Source organism: Indicator indicator, chromosome 4 (assembly GCF_027791375.1).
Source record: "Indicator indicator isolate 239-I01 chromosome 4, UM_Iind_1.1, whole genome shotgun sequence".
Taxonomy (NCBI): domain Eukaryota; kingdom Metazoa; phylum Chordata; class Aves; order Piciformes; family Indicatoridae; genus Indicator; species Indicator indicator.
The window spans coordinates 27,874,716-27,900,369 of NC_072013.1; the positions used below are offsets into that span (position 1 = coordinate 27,874,716).

General features: G+C 39.4%; 1 protein-coding gene across 1 annotated transcript in view; it reads right to left on the reverse strand.

Moving 5' to 3' along the window:
• The window catches only part of SYNE2 (spectrin repeat containing nuclear envelope protein 2), a 169,725-nt gene that overhangs the window by 98,865 nt on the left and 45,206 nt on the right, over window positions 1-25,654 (reverse strand). Inside the window, exons 35-54 of the mRNA XM_054400423.1 lie at window positions 25,015-25,180; window positions 23,701-23,813; window positions 22,732-22,934; window positions 22,244-22,363; window positions 21,594-21,879; window positions 20,593-20,762; window positions 18,328-18,640; window positions 17,027-17,191; window positions 15,807-16,166; window positions 15,185-15,319; window positions 14,263-14,416; window positions 12,790-12,947; window positions 9,903-10,058; window positions 9,249-9,514; window positions 6,026-8,135; window positions 4,238-4,560; window positions 3,772-3,916; window positions 2,874-3,089; window positions 2,227-2,492; window positions 1,233-1,389 (exon numbers count right to left, since the gene is read on the reverse strand). Coding sequence (XP_054256398.1) covers window positions 1,233-1,389; window positions 2,227-2,492; window positions 2,874-3,089; window positions 3,772-3,916; window positions 4,238-4,560; window positions 6,026-8,135; window positions 9,249-9,514; window positions 9,903-10,058; window positions 12,790-12,947; window positions 14,263-14,416; window positions 15,185-15,319; window positions 15,807-16,166; window positions 17,027-17,191; window positions 18,328-18,640; window positions 20,593-20,762; window positions 21,594-21,879; window positions 22,244-22,363; window positions 22,732-22,934; window positions 23,701-23,813; window positions 25,015-25,180 — 5,982 coding nt within the window. The remainder of the gene's footprint in view (window positions 1-1,232; window positions 1,390-2,226; window positions 2,493-2,873; window positions 3,090-3,771; window positions 3,917-4,237; window positions 4,561-6,025; window positions 8,136-9,248; window positions 9,515-9,902; window positions 10,059-12,789; window positions 12,948-14,262; window positions 14,417-15,184; window positions 15,320-15,806; window positions 16,167-17,026; window positions 17,192-18,327; window positions 18,641-20,592; window positions 20,763-21,593; window positions 21,880-22,243; window positions 22,364-22,731; window positions 22,935-23,700; window positions 23,814-25,014; window positions 25,181-25,654) is intronic.

The window sequence follows — 25,654 nt, forward strand, 5'->3', positions numbered from 1 at the left end:
TCCAGATGAATCATCTCAAAAGGAACAGGCCTGCTGTGAAGTACTGCTACAAAGACATTTGATGGGATTGCTGCTAACTGTTGCTTGTGCTGATTGCTGTCAGGAACAGGAACAATGTGTAAACTCACTTCTGGGTGAGCTTTAGGTGCTCCGAGCAGCATAGTATGAATGTGAGGGGAAAGAGCAGACACAGAGCACCTGCAGTGGCAACATTTTCTCTTAGATACAAGAGCTCAATAAACGAGCAGACCCAACTCTAAATTCCAATTCCATGTAATTTTAAACAGTAAGACAGCCCTTTCAGAAAAATCCACAAGGTTTCACCAACCACTGGCTGATAGGTTTTCCAAACTTCTTCAAGATGTAGTTAACGTTTCTCCCTTGGGCTAACCCACAGGTGCTCCTATCTGCCACTATGGTCTTTCACTTCTTTACTTTTCCTAGCTCTTTGCCAGCTTCAAGCATTGACCTCCAAAAGAAAAGACGTGGTGGGGACCCCCAACTAGTTTTTATATAAGACTTAGCAAAGAGCATAAATACATAAAAGATATTTATTCAAGCCTACTAAGGTCTATTAACTATAGGACTGTATAATGTAACTCATGCAAATTTAATTTTTTTTTGTTCAGATAATAACACAAATCACAATAAGACTAAATTGAAACAAATATTATTAAAATAATAAGTAAATAAACCCACATTCAGGAAGTGTTAGGAATTACACTATTTCGTAAAGTCCAGAATTCAAAGAAAGATAACAAACATACTGAAATAGTAGAAATGTGTAGACTGGGTTGCTGCAGAGTCCTGACTGCTGCTGGTGGACACTGATCAGAATTTGATTTCTAAACAGCTTTTAAAAGGTTAACTCCCTGATGTGAGATGTGAAATCCAGAGCATCTGAAGTTGCCCTGGCTAGGTGTGTATGGGGAGTATGTAGTGGGGGAAGAGGCATAGGATGTATGCAAAGGAGCCCTTCCTAAAAGTCCTGCAACTGGCTGTCAGTCTCTCTGCAATCTGGAAAAGCTTCCATGACTACTAACTGGACCACAGAGAGGGAAAGGAATGCAAATGAAGGACATGGTAGGGGCAGTCATATTCTGTAGAGAGAGATTCGCTCTTTTTAAGCCAATAAGCCTAAGCACACACTTTGACTTGGACCAAGCACAAGCCCCAGCCTAAAAGAGAACACATTCTAAATGTTCCCACACAACAACAGAGCTGTTACCAACCTCCAGCTGTCTGGCCTTTCCAGTGGTATCTTGTAATAACACAGATGCAGCATTCTGTAAAGCATTTGTCACGGTACTAATTTCTTCAGTGATCTTGTTCCTCCCTTCAATCTCAGCTTGTACAGAATCCTTATGCTTTTGAGTCTTTTCATACAACCTGTGAAAGATTTCCAGCAAGTGTTAGATTCCACATTAAGTAAGAGTAATCAAAGAGCATACTTAATAGAGACATTTCAAAAATGCATCACACAATCACAGAATGATATGGGTTGGAAGGGACCTCCAGATATCATCTACTCCAATCCCCACCCTGCCAAAGCAGGATCACCTAGGGCAGGCCACACGGGAACATGTCCAGGCAGGTTTTGAAAGACTGCGGAGAAGGAGACTCCACAACCTCTCTGAGCAGCCTGTTCCAGTGCTCCATCACCCTCACAGTAAAGTTTTTCCTTGTGTTGAGGCAGAACAGAGCTCAGGTTCCCAGAGTCTGAAAACACTGGCAGAACAACAGACATTCACAAAGATTTCCACAACAAAAAGCAGCCATAGAGAAGAAGTAGTAAAATTACAGACTTGCAAAAAATATTTGAGGCAAATTTTAAACAGTGGCACTCAGTAAAGCCAAAGTAATGTTGTTGCAAAAAGCACAAGGGCTGATTTTCATGACAGTGAAAGACTTACACATCTCGTTCAAGTTCACATATGCTTGGAGCCTCCAAAATGAACCATCACCATTTTTGATTCCTTTTACATTTGAACACAAATTGCAGCTCACACATGATATGACCAGGCTCAGGTCTTCTCCCTAAATACTATCTCCCGATATCCACACTGACAGTAAATGAGTTAGATGAAGCTTTGGCCTAACGCAGCAGGCCATTCACTATCATTTTAAGTGCTTTACAGCTTTCATGTATTCTTTAATACCCAATAAAACACTGTGCTTATAAGTAGTGCTATGTCATAACTTCCAGAGAAATTTCACACCACTTACTTTTTACAGCGATCCTGCATTGTCTTTATCTCACATAAGGCCGGAAGGGCAGCTTCTGCCTCAGGACTTTCAGATATATTCAAGACGTTTCTTATTCGGTGAAGAAGTAAGAGTAGAAGGAGCTGTTGCTGGTTGATATTTTCCTCCAATGAGTTCACAAAATCTAGTAATTCTATCAGTTCCTCTTTGGTGGCTTTTTCTTTCTCTTTAAGATTTTCTGGCTGTTCTTCCTGGAGCTTATCAAGAATTATTGTTTCTCGTTCCAGCTAAGTAAACAGTAGGTCAGAGCATGAGATAAAGGGCTTTTTTATTCCATCACCTTAAGCTACAATTATTCATTTACTTAAACACGTGACTAACTGCTGGGAATTACAAAGACAGAGAACTTGAACCTCTCTGAAGTGCGCCAAAACATTTGAGTTTCCTCTAACAAAGCACTTAACCACACACAGAGTTGTTCTGGGTTCAGAGAAATTTGTACTATAAATATTCCCATCATTTGTAACTCCAGGTTCAAGAAGGGCTGAGGATAACTGGCAGGTTGGAAATGATATTCTGCAATTATCTCAGCCCTTTACATGACATTTTACTGAGGGCCTCATCCCTACCACACTCCCCAAAACTTAACAGTTTACACATCAACTCACCTCTTCGCTGATGAATTTCCATTCCTGCTTTAGTTCTTCACAGTTAATTTCCAGCTCTTTAGCTGCCTCAAGCAACCTCAGCCAATTTTCCCACAGCGCTGTTACAGTCCTGCCCAGTGCCCTGTCACTTCTTCTGCATAATCTCATCAGCTCTCCAGAAACCTGTCTGAGCTTCACAAGATCATCTTCAGCTGAGTCAATGTTGGAGACTAAAGTCTTATAGGAAAAATAAACAAGTAAATAGATAATATAGTCAGAAGTGTTAATGAAGCACTCAGTACTATGATTAGAATCCTCTAATAAAATGGAAATCACTCCACTAAGCTGTTCAAATACCACTGTAATGAGAGAATTCTGTTGACTAAGACTGTGGAGAAAGAAGGAGTACTAAATAAAACAAAATAAAAAGAACAGCATGCCCAGGCAATTATGTAGTTCTTCCTTCTCTCTCGTTACTTGGTAGAGAAATGAGGAGTTACAGATATTTAATATTATGAGCACTAAAAGAGAACACAACATAGCAGAGGCCTGGTGGGGAGGGAGCAAGAGTTCTGGGTGGGGAGACTGAAATTCTGATTTTTGCTTTTGAGGAAAAACAGCTGCAGTGTTAGAAATCCGATCAGTCCTGGTCCTGCAAAAAAATCAATGAGGCACTGGAACAGAAATGCAACACTATCCTAAGCACAGATAATATTTAATTTCTACAGCAAAAAGGTGTGCTCATTTTACATGGCCTATTATAAACTGATATTTTTATAGATATAAAAATATATTCTGTGGTTTTATATATAAAAATACAGGATAATGAATTTAACTTCTATTATGGTATCATATGGCATGCATTTATGTTCATCACAGCTTTGCATGAGCTTTTCAAGTTCATTATAGCCTTTCTTACCTTGCTTTCTTCTAAGTGCTCCAAAGCTTCCTTATAAGACATTGGGATTTGAGACGAATACTGTCTAAGCATCTTTTCCAGTTTCTTAAGATTATCACACACCTTATCTTTGGTTTTTGTATAGCTTTTGTATTTTTCAACATACCTGTTGGAAACAAGTAATAGACCAATCAATTTTTTTTGTAGTTGTAGTTGCTCCTCTTTCCAAACATAATGCCCACCCTCAGTCAACCCTCATATGTACTTCGTGGACTAAAATAAAAACTGTGCATTATAAATTAGTAGCAATATGCTTATTGTCTGATAATTTTCCTTCACTTAGAATCACATCTGGGAACAACAGAAATGCCTACAGTTCTTTCTGCTGAATTACCTAGTTCCATCAGAAGAGAAATAACACTGCATTTATTATCAGCCAAATTTCTCATAATAAGGAACATGATCTAGGAAGATCTCTTAAACCTACCTCTGTTCACCAGCTTCTTTCCTTTCAGCCTTCTCACTTAATGCCAAACTCTTATTGACTAGTTCTGTTAGATTATTTTCCAGACAAGCTTTGTCTTCTGGTGTCATTAGGATTTTCAGCTTGGAGTACAGGTTTTCTATGTCAGCCTTTGCAGAGTTGAACTCTTCTTGTTTCCATTGTGGGGTTTGACCGACCTCCTCTGATCTACCAGGCTCTGCTGCAGCAGACTGGACTTGTGCTTCATAGTCCTCAAGGAACTTCACAGTCTTCTGAACAGCCTCAGCATAAAGCTCACTGGTCCTACATGCCTCCTCCAGAGCACTCTGGAAGTGTTACAAGGATAAAGGAACAATCAAGAAAAACTGCTGTGGTCCTCTGGATCACCAGATGGTCTTCCCAGAATTTTATACCTGGCTGTCTTTCAGACCAGTGTCCCAAAATTGGCCTGAGGACATGAGGTCGGACACATGGTAAATGCACTCTGCTACCAAGGTAGTCAGAGAGCAGTGCTATAACCTATGAATTGATTGCCTGAACCATAAGAACAGAAGTTATGACAGTACTGGAAGAGTCCAGAGATAAGGCTGGCAGGACACAAAAGCCACAAGATGCCTTATGTACATGGCAGCACATGTCCCATTCAGGCAGGGAAATCACACATGTTGATGCTTTATTCTGTTCCAGGGGATATCTTCACCACAACTTGCCAAAGTGTTTCTCTCTAAATTCTCTTCTTCTACACATTTGCACACAGAATGATGTGTGACTTCGCCAGATCTTAGACACCCAGAGAAACTTTAGCATTGTGCTTCCCACACAATATCCAAGCAGTGAAGATGAAGCACAGTAAACCCAGAAATCTTTCATCAGAACTTTAAGTCCATCAAGGACACTGAGTCCCTTCCTCTGGTTATCAGCTGCTAACTCATATTATTCTCATTATTTATTTCTTGGGCAGTCAGGACTCAGATCTTCTTGACCAGAGTACAATTTCAGAATCTTTCTGCTATCATGGTTACCATTTTTCTGGTTTTTGACATAAATTTATGCACCAACTCCTCCTTCTTGCATTAACAACTGCCCTTTAGATTAAGCAGTCCTTTTACATCCATGAAGTCTACCTCCAGCCCAATGACATTCCTAAGCTAACTTGATATTAGCTTATCAAGTTGAGCAAATTCAATTTCATTATCTGCCATCAACATTCCTCAGCTCTCTGAAAGCATCTATTCCACTCTGTGTGGACCCTTCTGACAAAAGCATGCAGACTTGGGTGGGTCCTCCAGCAATGCCTTAGAGACTGGATCCCAGTTGCCTTTCCTTTGCTCACTCTTCCTGAGGCCTGACACATTGGTTTGATCTGTGCTTTACTCTCCTTGATCACTCCTAGCTACTAACTGTTTTTGTTAAAACAGAAACAAGGAACTTCTTGTCATTGTCACTACTGAAAACATTAAAGACAGTTCTAAGAATAATCTCAGGATGACTGCACACAGTTCCACTTCAGCTCAGTATTTCAGCATTTTCCTTCCTCCCCTTTACCTTTCTTTTCTTGTGCTAATCCCCACTGTTTGATTACAATCAAAGTGAATACAAAAAATTCCTTTGTATCGTTAGTTTCTTATCACTATTCCTATTATATCCACCCAAGCAGAGATGACATGGAGCCAATTTGTTTACTAAAATAAAAGGAGGCTGTAAGGCATGAAATGTAAATGCTACAGCCACAGAATCTAATTATTGAGAAAAGACATATGGCCATACCTTACTTTTATTGAATATACTTACAACACGGGCAGCCACATCTCTTTTCAGTTGAATTTCATGATCTTGCAGTGCCTCTAATTTTGTTTCTATACCAGCAGCAAGGGATTTTTCTTCTTGGCTTTCCCTCTCTTTTTCCATTATACATTTAATAGCAGAAAACTTTATTTGCATCATATTCTGAATTGCTTCCCATCGTATCTTTTCATACTGCATCTTTTTCATCCCTACCAGAAGTGGCTTCTGGAGCTCTAACTGAATATACTTTATGATGTGGAATATTTGTTCTACTTCATTCTGGGCATCTGCCTTGCTTACACACTGGAGACCAGAGACCAAGGCTTGAAGAAACTGATTCAACTCCTTAACATCTTTCTCCAGGCTCTTTATTTCTTTCCTCTTTGATTCTTTGAACGATGTATCCAAGACCTCATTTTTGTTTATTTGATTTGCTGCGTCTTGGGTTAAGTGCGAGATTTGTTGAACTGTCTGAAACAGAATCTGTGCAGCTATAAGGTTCTCAGCAGGAGAAGAGCTAGAGCTATCATTAAGGATGTTAGCTTCTTTTCTTGCATTGGATGTCACAGTCTGGATTTCATTTAGTAATGCTTCAAACTTATTGCATTCCCTAACAACATTATCAAAGTGTATTGTCTTCCCTTTAATTTTATTCTTAATTTCTAAAAATTTAGTTTGCAATTCATCCAGCTGACGTGAGTCCCATTTTAGACCTACACATTCAAAGATTTCTCTGTACTTCATTATTTGTGACAAATTGGACTGAAAAGCTAATACTTTTTCTTCAGGTGCTTTGCATTTACCCTTCACTTCCTGCTTGGCTCCTAATAATTTATCTTCTTGCAGGTTCACTTCGCTGTACTCTAAATCATTAAGATCCTTCTCCAATGAAGTTATTCCTTCATCAAACTCTCTGTACACAGCTATCTTTTTTTCTACTTCATGAAGTTTACTCTGAACTTGTCTCTGTGTTTTCCTTGCTCTGTTCTTCAGACTTCTTAATTGATCAGTCAAAAATAATTGTTCACACAGGCTCAGTTCCCCAGCTGTGACCTGACTTTCTTTACAGTGGGATGAGATAAGCCCTTCTATTTCTTGTATATCCTTCAAAATCCCCTTTAAAACGGCTTGTTGATCAATTAATTCTGACCATGTACTGGTTTGCTTCGTGTTGGGCCTGGCAAGCATCTCAGCATTTCGAAGCTGACAGTGAAGTTTTTCTATTTCTGCAATAAGTCTTTGCCTCTCCTCCAGCTGGAGCTCTAGGTGCTGTAATCTTTGAGCTGCTTTTAAAACAAGAGCTTTGTATGAATTTTGCAGTGCTTGTAGAAGGAATGTCATATCAGAGACCTCCTCTGCCTTCAAGCTTGGAATGATATGCTGGAGCCCTTGATCCAGTGATACGATCACAGACTCTCTGCTTAGAATTTCTGCGTTCATAAGCTGACAATTTCTGATCTGTGATTTAACATCACTGGGGAAAAGTGCTGCTTTCTGATCCAGAGAGGACAGTGAATCTTTGACCCACGAAATATTTTCCTTCAGCCTCTTCATCATTTCGTATTTCACGAGAGCAGGACCAGTGATCTGAGCATGCTCTTGATGAGTTTGTTGCCCTGATAGTGCATCCAATTTGCTCTGCAAATCAAGTATAGAGTTCTCCAAAGCTACCTTCTCTTGATCACTCCAAATTCTTTTCATCTGCAGTTCAATCCTTCTTTTTAATAGAGAAAGACCATTCTTAATGTCCTGTAGCTCTGTGGTCCAGAGTACAGGGTACTTGGCTTTTTCTGCAGGTGAGGAGTATAACTCTGCTTGCAAATGCTGTTCTTGTATCAGTCTCTGAATATCTTGTGCTTTATTCATAAGCAGGTTAAATTCATCGATTTCGGCCACAACTTGATCATGTTTCTTTTGCACTGCTTCTTCCATGTGTTGCCACCATTGCTCCAGCTGCCTCATTTGGCTTTCAGTTAACACTTTATCCATACATGTTAAATGCTGAGATAAACTTTCTTGCTGAGTTTTCAATCGGTTTAAGACATCTTTTTCTTTTCGTAAGGACTCTATGCACACCTTAATTTTCTCAAGAAGAGCTGTGCTATTCATAGGACCCCTGCCAAAAATAGGAGTAACATTAAGAGAAGCAAAATGTCAATTATCCTAAAACATGGGCTAAATGCATTTTTAAAAGTTCACTGTTTAAAAACCCAGATTCACTCACTTTAATCACTTCATCAGTGTTCTTTCAAAAAAATTCCTAACTGCCACTGCAGTACCGTTATTTCTCGCTTATGTGTACAGCATTAGTTATTTCTAGATCTCTCTGCAGGAAAGAAACATTCTAATATGTATCCTCTAAAACTGCAGTATATACACTAATATGGAATGTGTCATTTCCTACAGGAATGCAGCCTGCCTTTGAAGTTAGAAGAAATAAAATTGTAAAAATCAACAATAGCATTAGGTCATCTGTAAGGGAATCGACATTTTATGCTAACCTAGTTACAAGAAAAACTTTCAAAACTCAAATTTGTTCAAAATTAATTTGAAGGTATTTATCTTCTCATCTCTTATTTCCATGAGTATTTTGAAGTTCCTCCCTAAAATACATTTAGCAGATAGATATAAAATAGATTTATTTTTTCCACTCTGATGTAAATTAATAATTTAAAAATTAAAGATTTACAAATTATTGTGATGCATTACTGCAACTGATAGGCTCATCTCATGTTTTGAAGGTTAATTCATATAAGGTACTAAGTATTTTGTGTGCATTGGCTACCTCCTGAATTAGTTCTGTAGACTTATTTGATGCCACAGAAGTCTCCATATCAAAGAAGGTTAATTTTTGAGAGTAATAAGATAGATATTTCACTCAGGAAAAAAAAAAATCTAGAACTGCTGACTCCTTAAAGAAAAGGAAATGTTTACATTGTCATATTTTTGCAAAAATATTTTAATATAGTTTTTATACAGGTGTTTGGAACAGCAACCATCGTTTGTTTTGCCTAAAAATAAAGAGTAAATGTTGCTAAAGGAGAGCAGGGAACCACCAGAACTGCTTTTGTTTAAGGGTGTTTAAACTTATAAACCCATGAGACTTGCTACATAACATTACAGAGATGGATAAAATATTGCATTATTGTCTGAGTATTATTGAAGTATGGCACAAAGTACACCATATTTGTTCTACAACTTATTAAGAAACACCCTCAACTATACTTACATTTTTATGTTATCTTTTTCTGTTGACAGATTTTTTATTGAGGACTGTGCAGCACAAAGATTTTTCTGGTACTCGTTAATTAAACGGCACTGTTGTTGCTTCACTGCCCTAACAGCATCTAGCTCCTGAAGCAGCCTGTCCCAGCAGGACACGACAGGCTCTGGGGTTTGCAGCTCTGCTCTGTTGGATTCTGTTGCACTGGAAATTGCTTCTTGACTGTGACACAAAGATTTTGCTTTCCATGCTTCCAGTTCAACCTGTAAATTCTACAGTGGAACCCGTAACAGAGAGAAGATTAAAAGAGGATATTCAACACTTTCAGCTTTCAACACAAAATACAGTTAAACACCGACACATCTACAAATATATGTTTGCTCATTCACATGCAAAGGAGCACACACATCTACACACATCATTGAAGTGCAAGTGCAATCACAGGTGTATCTACCACTACACTCCAGAAGAGCAGTTCAAAATGAGATGTTTGCATGGACATTCTCACATTAAGACAGTGTTTGTAGATTACCTGGTAGACAAACTGACTAATCATGCAGTCAAACTTCAGATAAGAGCATAAGCAACAATTTTGTTTTGCCCAAGTGAATCATAGTTCCATAAGCATAACAACGAGGAATGGCTTTGCAATTTCCATACCTCTAGCTCTTTTAGTTGTTCATTTATAAGCACAATATCCAGTTCAGCCACTTCATTTTTCAGCTCATTGAGCTTCTGTTCCTCTTCAAAATAGTCAGTGTTTACTTGCACTCCAGGAAATAGTTCCTTCGGGACAACCACTTCTGCACTTGTGTCCTGTAATGCAAAACAGGATTCTTGTTTCTGAAAGTCCTAAACAAAAAAGTTTCTAACTGCAACACTTTGCTTTACATGCTTAAGCCATGCCTACATCCTGCTATGGTTTCCCCCATAGCTCCTATGTACCAAGTGTACACACAGCCAGGTGTACTAGGACCCAGAGGCTGGAACATCTATCACTGTCCTGCACCTCCACAGTCAACCCTGGCTTGTCAGCACTGCTCACGTAAGCTAAGAAATCTTTGCTCATTAAGACTGAAATTCTGATATCCCCACCTTCAAAGAACATCCCCCATATATCCACTTCTATTACTGATAAATTCAAAGGTCTGTCCTTTCTTCTCCCCCTCCTCCTTTCACATTCATCAACATGTAACCTTCTCTCACATCCTCATTCCTCCTGCATTGTTACACCGCTGCATCCTTCACCAGAACCAGAGCAACTTCAGAGCAACTCACTCACAAAGTAACCTGGCTGTGACACAAACTCATGATTGCTACTGCCACAAGGGCTGTCTGAGACCAGGGGTTAAGACAAGAGTGTTAGGAAACCGTATCTCCATCTGGGTGGAGAGCAAGGGAATGGGGAGCTCTAGAGACAGTCCCAGACATGGCCTTCGATTTCCACAATGACAGAAGGACAAATCACTTGGGATTCGGCCAGGTTCAACAACCCATCAGGTAAACTGAGGTTGTTGCTCAAGTGGATGCTCTTAGCCAGTTCCAGTTCAGATGCAAAGCACAATCTTCTAAAGCACCGTCAGCTATGGCAGACAACAAGATAAATGAAATATCAAATGGTTACTGGGTCACACGGTGATACCTTAAAAACGTTGCTGCATTTCCCTTCCCCAGTATTTGTCTACATCTCATAAAAACTGAGATCTGTTCCATGCACAGACTTGAGTGAACGCACACAAACACACAGAGGTGACTACAGTGTGAGCTTCTCTATGGTGCTATGACAGCTATCCCTGCAGCCATGCCACTTGCAAACTGTCACTGTCATCTGTCTCTTTATGGGTTAACAAAACATACCTGCTTCCAAGTTTGGAAAGCACATAGCACATTGCAGACATTATGAGAAAAGAATAATTCTACTTATTTGAACTCTTTCAGTAATTTGTAGTCAAAACTGGAGAGGACTGCTCATGAAACAGTCAATCAGAGAGCTTTTTCATTGTGTATATGTGTATATTGTGTGTACATACCCATAATGGCTATATCAATTCAGACATAAGATTTCATCTTAAGAGACTTCGGAGTGCCATAGAACTGAGCTAAGCAAAAAATCTCAGCTAAGCTATCAGACAGTGAGAAAGAAATCCACTCTACCAGACTGAAATACAAATGCATCGAAACACACAGAAAAGTGTCCTGAAGCTATGAAAAGACTCCGGATTCCTGTGTACATGGATTGCTGTGTACGTGTTTTGCTTTTTTGTATGATGTTCTCACCATGCATCACAGCACTGTCTCCCTGGATACACAGACAGTGTCTATCACCCCACACAATAGTTTTAATGTTTTCCATAGTTTTTCAGTCCATCAGATGGTAGAAGAGGGTAGAAAACATGAGATGGGAAGAGAATAGTGGTTGCTAAACAGCTACTGTCCTCCAGGTAGAAAGTCAGGGTTTCCCTGCTGCACTGCTCACAGTGCAGACCTGTGGGAAACTGCCAAACATGCCCATGGTTTCAGGCAAGGGTATAACCCACAACTGAAATCCTTTTATAACCATCCTCAGGATATCAGCAGAACCTACATTGCCTTCTTTCTGCAAGCTCCAAATTGGTTGAACACATTAAGCAATGTTAGTTTTATGGTTAAACTTGATGGTCTAAAAGGACTTTTCCAACCTAGATGATTCTGTGATAATTGCATTGTTCTTTAAGTGCTTTTCAATGCTACCTAGTGTAGTCTTCCCCATAACTTTTTCAGGAACTGAGGTTAGACTAAACAGATCTGTAGTTTCCTAGACCTCCCCTGAAGCCTTCTTGTAAATTCAAATTACTTTAGCTAGTTACCAGTCAGCAGGGATGTCCCCAGACTCTCAACACCTTTGGGAAGTTTTGTTGGGACTCTCAGGTAACCCAGATGTGCAAATTCCAGGTACAACCTGTAAATGGATAGGCCAGCTGTGGACCTGCCTATAGATTTAACTGTGAAGATTAGATTGGGCCCTACCTTCAATTTAAGAATGTGGTGACCAAGGATCAGCAATTATGGGACACTTATGATATAAACCCCTTACTCTTAAAGCACAGTAATGTATCTTGTTATTAATTAACCTTGAATTCATTCTCTTTATTTATTTTTGTAAGCCAAATCACCCTTGCATTTTGGTTTTCTTGTCTGTCCTTTCTTATGATGGAAAAGACTATCACAACTAACTACAGTAACACGGAAAGAAGTTGTATTGATTGACAATTACTATATTTAGAGTTTCTCTTTAAAGTGATTGTGATGGCTCTGAAAAAAAAAATAATTAAAACCCCCATAATATTACCCTTTTGAACAGACGCACTGAAACATACAATGTGGCTAGCAATTTGGACAAAGTTCAAAACTACCATGGACATGAAGCACAACTATACACAATGGTCTTGGTTTTGATGCAACAGCAATTGCCTCTTTTTTCAGAACAGAAGTTCAGATGAAGTCCATGTGGAAACAAAAAAAGTCAATGACTGAGAAATTTAGCTTGAAATAAGAGAATGTGGGTTACCTCATGTGCAGAAACTGGGAGGTTAGATTCCAGACCATCTTTCTCAGCTGCCACAGACTTCAGGACTTGAGTCTTCTCGCACACCCTTTGTTGAACCTGCTCCACATCTTCTCTATATGACTCATTCTTGACAGCACTGGTTTTGTCCTTTTGATTTAAGAAAAATAAAAGAAACAGGTAATCAGAAAGCCCTAATCAAACCTGCCGAGTTGTAATTACAGTGATTGAAATGACAAAGTTATGAAGCCCATAATTATAGGCAGATGAGGAAAACCACAATTACATCTCATAATTTATTGTGGCAAGGTTATGGCAAAGGAAACCATTCAGAAGCAGCAATGCCATAATTCTGTTACAAAGTTTTGGAAAAATTGCAGATTGCAGATGCTCTTCCTCTGATCTACGCTGTTCGTGTTTCGTTATTCTAAGCATGGACCTTGAACTGTGTATCACTCGATGTAGTCCTGAATGCATTTTTAAAAACTTTGAGCATTTTTCTGAAACTCCAATCCTGTACTTGTATTGTAGACAGAGAGTCTGTGGTTAGACTCCCAGCTGATTACCAGGTAGGATATTCCCATGAGCAGCCTGAGGATTTGCTGTATGTGCATGCTAAGGTATTTGCTGACTGTAACTTCTACCTGAGTTATTACCTGGGAGCAGATAAAGTAAACCAGCCACCTACACAAAAGAAGTAATGGCAAATTCTTACAGGATGACCATGGTGGAGAGCACAGCATTGGGGACCTATCTGTGATGCATAGATAGCTAAGCTAGTGGCTGCAAGTCAAACAGGATTCGTACTGAAAGTAGCCCACCCACAACAAACAAATTTACCCCAATTCTCAGCAAGCTTGTGAGTGCACGCTGTGCTCCACCTTCTGGAGCTTCCAGCATCTCACACAGTTTGCTGAGAATGAAGGTCTGAGTCCAGCTCTGTCTTCTCTGTAACACCCTTTCTAGGAGAGCATGACAGCAACAAGACCACTCTTAGCCTTTTCATCTCCAACAAGAACTTTGCCTCTTCCCACTCACTGGGGCTCCAGTTCCTAACCACTGCTCTAGTTTGTTAAAACTCCCTTGGTACTAGGGTGCACCAAACAGGACACAGCATTTCAAATGCAGCCTTGTGCATGCAAAGAGAATGTGCAAATTAGAAATCTAAATAAATGAGACAAGCAAAACATCAGTATCTGAGCAAAATGGTAATTAAACTTCACAATATGTCCTGGTGACCTCAGCAAGCCACTAATGAAAATAAAAATTATCTCCATATTAATTTTAAATGTGCAGGAAAGGATTCAGAGGGTTAATGCATACTAAATGTACAGCACATCAGACAAAAATAGCTCAGTGTAACTTGAGGTGTTCATTACTTATTTAGTAGTAGTATCATCCCCACTGCAACCAAATTGCATACATATACCCTCAAATTCAATCACTCCTGTGTAATCTCATATTCAGTTACCTGTGCTGGACAAGTTTCATTTCTTGTTTCTTCGTCTTCAGTATCAACACCGTCTTGATGCCTTTCCAGTTCTACTTCACCTCGCTGTACATTGTCCAAAACATCCTCTTGGACCCTATCATGTTTATCCATATCTGGGCTCTCTTTATCAACCTCCTCCTGATTTGAGAAACACAAAATATTTATAACCAGTAAAAGTCACAGTCCAGAAATCTAAGTTTTGGGGAACATCACACTCCACAAGCTCTCTACTTGATCTTCAGTTTAGCTTAAGGAATGAAGTAAAAGGCTGAGGTAACCTAAACCCTGAGTCTCTTGAAAATGCCTGCTCAGATCAGTTTGCTACATCAGGACATCAATCATCATGAAACAGTTTCAGGACAAGCCAAATAGGAGTAAGTACTCATGTGATTTTTAACACTGTCACAGAAGTTTCTGCTTAGACTTCTGACAACTCTAACTACTGATCTTGAGCCTTCTTCAGAAATCCACTCTGGTACTATGGCAGCCATCTCTCCCAGCTACTGTTGTCACTCAATGAGGGCATTCTGCAGGTCATTCCCTCAGCTCATTTACAGCATGTATGTCCTGAGGCTCCCTATAGATCAGCAGTTCCAGGCTAGTGACCTCTCGTTACCTACCTTGTGTATGCAGGTGTCAAAACCTGTTGAAATCAGAGGTACATTGCAGGTTTTGCATCATTGGGAAAGTGGCTCCAAGCCCTGGGGGCTTGCAGAGAATTTCATTGATCTCTTGCACACTTCACAAGTACAAGGTTGAGGGGATTATTTGGAGAAAACAGTTTATCATGCCTTTAATCAGATAAGGAAATATGTCTTTCTAAGACTACAAATGTTAAAGAATTATGCATGAATTTCTAGTGAAAAGACAGACATACATGTATATTAGGACATATTTGTCAGGCACCTGAATAGTGTACTCCAATCTGTCCTTGCCTCGATGGATACCCTCTAATGGGCTGTCTGACAACACACTGCTTTCCTCCAAAAGTAGATCATTTTGCTTCTCTTTCTCTGACATATTTCCATTTATATCTTGCCCCTAAAGGAAATGCAACAGAAGAAAAACTAACTGTATGACTGTAAATATTGTCTTTTACATTAAAATGCTGAATGGTAAAAAATAATTATCCATGAAAACAAATGGAACAAATTCTGTGCAGCAGCTCTAAACAAGTCTTACTTGTTTTACAGAAGCTCTCAGAGTTCTTTGGCAGAGACATACCTGCCATGTTCTCGTCTGTACACCTCCATTTGTGTCCTGACCCAAGATACCTGCTATAATTATGTGCATGAGAAAGCCATATGCAGTTTGTGTTTAAACGGAAAAATACAGTTTTGAATAGACATAACTGGCCTGCTGCAGACTTGTTAGAACAAGTTAAGGGAATTCTCCACATCTTTGATTTATACACATTTACATAAGGCTTAATTTCAATGAAATTAAGGATGCAGTATAAAAAGGCATTTGAGACAGACGCCTCTTTAACCAGTCTTCCACTGTCATTACTGTGAACAAATATACTCACATCATGCATTTCCAAAGGCTCCTTTGAGTCCTCTGCTTTGAGGCTCTCTTCTGCAGCAACAGGAATATCAGAAGTGATCTGTATCATCTCTCTCTTCGACACTGCATCTGCCTTATCTTCCATTTGTATTTCATTACCAAACTCATCTTTTGACTCAAGGGCTTCACTGAAAATATCTTCCTCCTTTTGCCTGACATTTTCAAGTCTTTCTTCCAGACTCCTGTGCTTACTCTGAAGTGTTTCAATCTCATCCTTAATAAACTTCTGTCCTGGTGAAGAGGTGTTTTGTTTAACAGTTTCTGCTAAAACCAAAATCTTCTTTAATTTGTCTTCACATCGACTAAGAGGATCTTGTTCTTTCTTTAAACAAAAAAAGAAAACATTCTACTGAAAAGTTTCTTCACTCAATGTACTTAAAGTCAATCACTAAAACCCCAAATATTTGTTGTAAGCACCAAACTGTGCTGAAAAGTACATGCAGACCTACTTCCTGCAGAAAGTCAAATACCAGTAACTTTAGTCAGACCTTTTTTTTATGAACAGAGAACACCTGAAGCTGTAAGCATTACAATAATGCTAAAATAAACAGATAGGATGCTGTGAGGTGTGTGGTCATCTTTCCAGGTTCTCAGCTGATAATTCCCTCTCCTATTCCTTTTTACTTGTTTGATACCTAATAAATTCTAGAGGAAGGGGGATTGCAGTGATCCATAGCTGAGCTATGGTTTCAGCTTTCAGTAGCTCTCTACACCTTTCAGTAGCTCTCTACACTCACAACCATAAGACTGTTACCCATTCTGCCAAAGTGCAGAAGAAAGTATATTTATGCATAAAGAAGACTTCTTAAAACTGAACTTGGCTCACTGATGGTTACCTAAGCTTTCTGCTCCAGCTAATTTAAAGACATTTACTAATATTCAATTTAATGTTCTCTTTCCTCATCATGCTTAGAGAGGAAAAAACCAAACTCCAGAGCAAGGATAATTCTACTTTCAGTTCAGCTGACAGTAAAGGTCTGCTCAGCTCATTAAGAGTAGTTTTATGCCTGCAATTATCTTGATAAAAGAAAGGAACACCACATATACTTTAGATTTTTGGAAAGCTTTCTTTTTTTTTTTTCCTCCCCAGTTTCAGCAATTCTCTTTTATAAATGTGGCAGTGTCTACAAATCCATAGGGCATGGACTCACTTCCTCCATGACACAAAAGCTGCCAACATACCTGTGATTTCAACTGGTTTAGCTCAGCTGACGGTTGTTTCATTGCATGTCCTTCACAATCTGCAAGCTTCTCAGAGACAGTTTTCAGCTCAGTGCTCAGGCCTGCTACCATATCCTGAAACTGCTGATGCTCCTGAACATGACTTTCCAATGTCTGCACTACGGTCTAGAAACCAAGGAATTTCTAGGATTAGTCCACCATTAACTCAAACAAATATAACTCATCCACAGACTGTTACAACTTTTCCAGGACCTCAGTAGCACAAAATCTTGTTTCTGATAAAATATCTAGCTAATTACAGGTGCACAGAAAATAACTTGCCCTCTTTCCAGCACATCACTGATTCCACCACTAGCAGAAAGAAGAAGAGTTTGCATTCCATAAATACATCCTTCTAAAATGAATGCTTTCTTGTCTGTATTTATCCCGTATCTGGGGCTAAATTCTAGCAGTTACTGTATCACCTGATGAACTCTACCCAGCAGAGAAGGGGAATCAGGAAAAGGAGAGAAGACCCACGGGCTGACATGAAAACTGATACAATGAAACAGCCAAATTAATGCCAATGCCAATGCAAGACAGATAAAGTTATACTCAGCCCAGCAAAAGTGCAGCAGTCAAATATCCAGGAAGGAAGTCCTCAAGAGCAAGATTGGGAAGAAAAGCAAGGTGAGGAGAAGCCTAAGCAGGAGACTCTAATAGGAAACTCCCCTCTCTCCAGCAAAATTCCTCCTTTTTACTGAGTTCATGGTCTGGGATACACGTGCGAGCCAAGTCAAGTCAGCTGCCCGGGCTAACTCAGAACTGCTAATGGCCTGCAGCCCGTGGCTGGCCTGGGATTCTGTCCCAGCAAACCCTTCTATCCAAAATGGATGAAGGAGTAGATGCAGAATGCAACACAGCATGCAAAATCAGCTTGCACTAAATTTGGTGGAACCAGTAAAAAACAGTATGTAGAAAAAGCCATTCTTCCTTTCAAAAGGAAAAAAAAATAACACACCACCACGCCTCGGGGACTATAGGAGCCAATGCTTCATATTACAGCTATCTGAATCTGTTTACAGAGGTGTAAAATATTACTCTTCACACTTACCTCAGACTCATTTGTTTAAACATTTATCCCTCTGCAAAGCACCAGGTGGTGAGAACTATGAGCTTCTGGTGCTCTTTTTCCCACAGTAATGGAGAGGGAGAGAAAATTCCACCCCTCCCAGTTTTATCCATAAACTTGCCATCTGCATGACACTACAGGCAAACAGTGAAAAAACGTGTCTCGTAAGGAAAAACAGTGAGATTCTAACCTTCAACTGGCTGAGAAGATTTTCATGTTGGTGCTTTAATTCCAACCATTCCACCTCTGTGAAGCAAGGATCCCCAGCAGGACCCTGTAGGTGACCTTCCTGGCTTTTCAACTCATTAAATCGGGAAGTCAAGTCTTCTGCTTTATGCAGGAGGTTGGCATAGTTTGTCAGCTGAGCTTGCTTCTCCTGCAAACCAGGCTGAAGGGCAAAACCTATCTCCTGTTGCTGTTTCTCCAGTTCAGTTAGAGCCAGTCTCAGATCTTCTTTGCTTTGCTCATATTGGTCCCTGTTGAACTGAAGTTGTTCTTGAGGGCTAAGAAAAAAATGTAACAACATTTAATTTAATAGCATTTATTTAAATAGCATTAATTTCATTAAATAGCATTTAATAGTATTTTTTTTAATTACTCATAACCTAAAAAACATCAAGTTGCTAATGAGTCAATCATCAGAATGAACTTGAGTATACTGAATACTTTTTTCAGGTCTTGAATTCTTGATCAGCTTTAGACTGGAATTTTCACGATGATGGAAATGAAAAACATTGAAGTTAGTTATTGCTGTTGAACTGGACTTAAACAAAAGACAAGTGACTAATCCTCTTGCATCTAAACCTATAAACTCACAGTTTCTAGCATCTGAGATGATGCTCATGCTCTGCATTTTTCTGGTTTTCATTACAGCAGAAGTTTTTAAATCAAAGTACAGTATGGCTATGAATCTATTTTCCTTGACAATTTCTTACAACGGTCTCTTGAAGAGCAATGTTCTGCAGAAGATACACATTGCATTGGTGTTTTGGAGATACAAACAACAAAAACAGCTTATGCAATATGGATCTTGTTAGCATAATCCAATGCCTCCTTTCCTGACCTTAACACTGGATGTTGATTTGCATGCTTTACAAGCATGCATGCTAATCTGCTGCAGGTGAACATGTTGCACTTGTCCACAGGAAATGATCAGTGAGACAAAAGTAGCATTTATACGTGCACATTTAGTGATGAAGCTCAGATATTTTCCATATGGAACTTAAATGCCAACATTTGAAAATAAGATCCCTCACGAATCTAAATAAATAAAGTCTGGGTATAAACCTGTAAGGTACAGGAGGATAAATGAGGACAAAAGCAAAGTGTGTTTTGTTTCTTGCCCCTCAAGGTTCATGGTTTTTTGCAAACGACTAATAAAGCACAGCCTCACATATATGATGTACACTTGGCTTCAAGTTCCCTATTACAGCATCACACTGCTGCTGTTTCTGTGTTACATATTATTCATAGGCCTGATCCTGCAAGGTTCTGAGCATCACTTCTGACATGTTGAGCACCTAATCTCCTGTCTTCCACATATTGTCTAGAGGGTGCTCTGCATTCTGTGGTGTTTGATCCAATATAGCCAAAGCTCTTTCTGAAAGCCCTTTGTATTGCTTGTGCTAAGTGCTGAGTAACAAGGCAACTGAATATTCTCTAAAATACTTAATTTGGATAATTAATTCCCTGGACCTTTAAGAAAATGTATTTAGTAGACCTACTCTAGCTTCCATTGATCTCAAAAGCAAAGTTACCAGTCATTTTACTGGAAGTTGATTCAAGGAAGTCATGGCAGACAAGTATCTTGAACGTGTCTGCATGTGCAAAATCAGAACTGCAATTTGTCTTTACACAACACATCTGATATGTTTTAAGGGATCAGTTTAGCTCTCAGACACAGCTGCCAGTGTTAGCAACACAGAAGTACCTTTTCTGCCCTAACACTACCAGCTGCCACATTCAAGAAAGCCTCTCATAGAGCCAGAATAAAGCAGGCTTTAAAAACTTTGTTTAAAAAATACAAGCCTCCTGTATTTTCGAAGCAATACAAATCTGTACAAAAGTTTATCCCACCTCTGTTGGAGAACCATGCCTGGGGGAAGGGCCACTGCAGTGGTCAAATCAGTGTACCCTCACTTCTCATTTTGGTGAACTAAGGAGCACTAGGTATACCTATTCTTATTTTACAAGAGTGTCTGATCTACAAAAGGGAATCAGGCTGACTGGGCAGACCCCCATCAAGTGTCTTGCCACTCCTCTTACACCTCCTGGCTACAACCCCCACTTGACCATTCAATCCAAACTGTGACCTGCCCCCCCTCAGTACTGCAGAAATACAAGTATTTCTGCCCCCAACAATCCACAAATGCAATAGAACTGGTAGAGGAAGAGGAGAAGAAAGTCAGTATAGCAGTAAGAGATCTGTACTGCCTCTTGGCAAATTCCACACTACCTTCCATACTCAGCAGCTAGCTGACAGGTGCTTTCCCACTTGTTCTGGAGCTCAGAAATAGTCTGCAGAACCAACGGCTTCTTGCTTTTTGCTTTTTTCATTAAAGTTTCTCCTAAAGCTACCATGTTCTTTATTTTGGCCTCTCCTGCATCTTTGAGAGCTGTGATTTCCTGCATTAAATGAGAAGAAGCAGAAGCAGTTAGTATACAGCTATTTTTGGTTACAAAAGAAAAGATGCTACCAATGATCTTTTTCATACTTTGTCCGCTGCTGTTCAAGACAAAAGAATTCTCCCTCCAATATACCACTTACCTGATACATAAACATCTAAGTTTTAGAAAAGCTGAGATAATAAAGCTGGTTTATTACTCATTCTCTACATAAAAAAAAAAAAAACAAACACACACTAATATTGTTCTGATAAATAAAATAAAAAGACCCCAAAACCTAGGCAGAGACAGTTGTTAAACTACTCCCCCTTCCACCGGAAAAAACAAACAAACCAAATCAAAACAAAAATCAAAACATGTAAATCCCTGCAACCTCTTCCTAAGTATTCAGAGAGAGGAGACCCCAAAGACATGGGGGCCTGATAGACCCACACAGGCAGCAGAACAGCCCAGCACAATGGCACTGCAGGACACCTCAGAAGCCACACACTTCACAGAGGCTCTGTGGATGCCTCAGCTACATTACTGACCTCCCCTCCTTCTCCACCACTGGAGTAGGCTGTGATAGGAAGGCACACTGCCACCTTATGAATTCAGTGCTGCTCCATCCAGAGATGCAGCAGAGTCTCATCTTATGTAAGTGATAAACTATGCAAAACAAACAGAACTTCAACAATCCTAAGCACCTCCCTTCTCCCCAAATAAGCCACAAAACCACAGGCAATCAGCAGTGACAGCATCTTTTACAACATAGTGACTCATCAAGCATTTCCCTGATGTTAGCATGAGCTGTGAAGTGGAAGAGGAATAGGTTTCATACATTTACAATACCTTTATCTGCGTAATCCTTTTGTCGGGTGGCAACTCACTTTCCTGTGAACTCAGGTTATTAACAGCCTCCTCAAGCTTTTTGATCCAGCAAGAAACATCCCAGGCAAGTTCTTCAAAATGCTGTCCTTCCACTGGGATTCTCTCAGTATTCCCTGCCATTTCACTTACATGTGTTGTCAGTGTGTGGTACCTACTAATAAGACCACTGGCTTCTGAAATGGTTTCATCTGCCAGGCCAGCCTCTCCCAAGGAATTTGCTAGCTGAGCCATGGATTCAAAAGGTTTTCTGAAAAGCAGAAAAAAAAAAATCAATGAACATCTATTTGTTGTAACAGTACAGAGCAATCTTCTTTAGAACACAGTTCGCATGACCACAGAATTATTGAGGCTGGAATAGACCTCTGATATCATCAAGTCCAGCCTATGACCTAACACCACCATGTCACTAAGTGCCACATCCAATCTTTTCTTAAACACCTCCAGGGATGGTGACTCCACTGCCTCCCTGGGCAGTCCATTCCAGTGTCTAATTACCCTTTCCATGAGTAAATGCTTCCTAACATCTAACCTAAACCTCTCCTGGCACAGCTTCAGGCCATGCCCTCTCGTCTTGTCACAAGTTTTTAGATATGACCAAAGAAATAAGATACCTCTGCATTATTAGTGTTTTATAAAAGTTCTCAAGTTTTGTCTCATCTTTTTTGATCTCTTGTAGTTTTTCTTCCTGAGCTGTGAGCCATTCTTCCAACACTGTGCTGCTTTCTTCAAGGCTAAAGGGCATGCAAATACACACAGGTCAAAATGAGAAGCATTGCATGACTAGAACGTGTGACAGCAATGTTTTGCTGAGAAAGTGACATAAATAACACATGGCTGATCACAAAAAGTTTTAAGCACAAGCTTAAAGTATCTTGATTTGTGTCACTGAAACTATCCACAAGCACATGCTCCCAAATAACACTGAGTCTGCTACAAAGTGGAAAAGCACATGAAGCATACAGCAAAACACTCATTACCCTTTATTAAAACACCATCTTTAATAAAAATCAGAGTTGTTTGCCTTCCCTATGGCTGCTTAATTATGAATCATTTTATATCACTTGTGATTAAAACGTCAGAAACTACTTTAGTTCCGTACCTACTGAGCTGCTGGAGAGAAGCACCAAGTTCCTTTTCCCGTTTCTGACACTTGGAGATTAGTCTTTGCAGTTCTGCTTCTTGATCTCTCACACGGGTGTTAAGGTGGTTAATGCTTGCTTTGGGCAAGTAATGCTTCACTTTATTTAACAAAGTTTTAACCTCTTGGATATCTCTGTCTTTGCCTTCAGATGTTAGGAAGTGCTGGATAAGAGCACAAATACAAGATACACTTGTCAAATTTGCTGCTATATAACAGATACTCAGGTTAAAAGAATTTTGCAGCTCCTGTTATCTCCACTGGTATTTTCTACAATAATTCCAGTTCCTGAAATGGAATATATGTTAATTCACAGTTTGCTGACTTTTCCACTTTTAAGTGGAAAAGTTGCTGTTTGTAAAATAAGGAGAAAGTTAAGTAGACAACTTGGATTTTCTTCTCTACAGCACAAATACACACTGAAGAAACAGGCAAGTAGAATTTAAATCTAGCACTGACATCATTATGTCTTCTTCTGCCACTTAACTGTGATTGCGTCTTGCAGATGTTGTAGCTTTTTCATCTCTTTTCTGTTGATTCTGTCTGACTTAAAGTGAAAATCTGGCTACAAAGCAAACGCAAGTTTTTCACATTTGAGTCCAATGGGACTCAGAATTTCATTTTGTTCTCTCTATATTTGACTTCCTGCATCTTTGCACACTGACGTACTTGGACAAATTCCAATGGGTTTCACAAACTACTGTCCTGTCTCCCACATGCTCAATTATATCTGAACATGAACACTGATACTCCATTTTAACAAAGCTTTATTCATCCCACTTATCGTTCTAATGCTTTAAGTTACATGAAATGTTTGTTCAGCCTCAATTTACAAACCCACTGTAAGTAAATTCACTTCCAAGAACAGTCTCCTGTGTAAAAAAGTAAAACTTCAAGAACTTTAGAAATTAGAATGTTTTAATACTTTACCTTTAGCCTCTGCAGTCTTTCTTGCAGTATTGGTTTTGTTTCTGAAGGGTCAAAGCAGTCCTTCAAAGACAGCTGAGTGCTGCTGAACCAGTCATTAAAATTCTTGCACTGACCTGAAAAAAGACACATTCCAATTTTCTTCATTAATTGTATTTTGTAAAAGAAAATCCTATTTAACATGAAGATCTGAGACAATTTGCAATTAGATTTATCAGTGTTACTGTCAAAGGTTGATTTTCATTACAGACAATGTGACAGAAAATGCTGCAGTTCATACTTTTGGGGTTTTTTACCCAGTGCTAATTGACAATAAACAGAGTTGTTCACTTGGAAGGAGCAGCCTGCTATACAAAGCAGTTTCAGGAAAGAAAACTTGTTTTAGCTTGTGGGCAACTTTTTTCATTTCCACACAAATAAATATTACTTAAAAACAGTATTTGAAGATGTTCAACCTACGTTTGTGCCTAATTCTACTACTGCACAATCCTGTGTCTGCATAAACCAAAAGGGAACTACTAAGGCTATTCATTCTCATAACTAAGATTAAATAAAAAATTAAATTACTGGAAAAAATTAAAACATTTGATTTCTGTATTTGCGAATGAAATGTTCTGTTCCTCCTTTATGCTTTATACTTTTTCTTTTTTTTTTTTTAATTTTAGAAATAAAAAACAAAATACTTTGATTCAGATTGTATGGTCTGTAGGAATCAAAATCCATTTGTATCTCATTCAGAACCCTGAAGCAGTTTGAGATATTGAAGCAGTTTCACACAGCGCTGCTGGAGTGAGTCCAGAGGAGGACCACAAAGATGGTCCAAGGGCTGGAACATCTCTGCTATGAAGACAGGCTGAGGAAGCTGGGGTTGTTCAGCCTAGAGAAAAGAAGACTCTGAGAGGAGCTTATAGCTGCCTTCCAATACCTGAAGGGATCCTACAGGAAGGCTGGAGAGGGACTTTTCATAAGGGTGTCTAGCAACAGGACAAGAGGGAATGGTTTGAAGCTGAGGGAGAGTAGGTTTGGACTGCACCTAGTGAAGAAGTTCTTCAGTATGAAGGTGGTGGGACTCTGGAATGAACTGCCCAGGGAGGTTGTGGATGCCTCCTCCCTGGGGGTGCTCAAGGCCAGGTTGGATGAGCACTTGAGCAGTCGAGTCTAGTTGAGAGGTGTCCCTGCCCATAGCAGGGAGGCTGGAGCATATGGTCTCTAAGGCCCCTTCCAACCTAAGCCATTCTACAATTCTATGAAATTAAGTGATGATGATGGTAAATGCAAACCTATAAAGCTACATAAACGTGAAATGTGTTTGCTTACGATTCAAAACACCAATAAAGTGATCTTGAAACACATGTTTCTTCTTATTAAATAAATCAGTGACACATTTAAGCTGCTTATTTAATTCATCCACGTCAGGACAATCCGTCTCTTCTTGAAGTAATGTCACATAGTGCTCTTGTTGCAGAATTTTCTGGTGTATCTCCTAAAGTCACAAAAAAGGGCAACTGTTTAAAAGAAAAATTTGGATGTACAAATAGAAGTCCACTGTACAGAGCTGCTTAGTACAAACGAGTTTTGCAAAAGGGTTTAGCCCTGCTTACGTGTCAAAATAATTCAACGTTTATTGGCATTAAGAAGGCCATCAATAGGTAGATATGAGCACTAAATTTCCTTGAGCAGTGTGCATGCATCTGTATGCACACATAATCACACATACATTCACTCATGCACATTTTGGCATCACACAGAATAAATATGTGGTGTGCAGTAATACAGCATATTCCAGAGCATATAATACCTAGAAGCTGTAACACCTTCATTGCCATCGGCACTATTCCACCCCTTAATGTGTTACTTTGTATGCCAAGTCCCTGTGGGTTGAAAGATAATTAGAAGGAGCTGGAAGAGTAAATTAGCTGTATCTTTCTTCCAATACCTGTGGTTTCACTGTCACAAA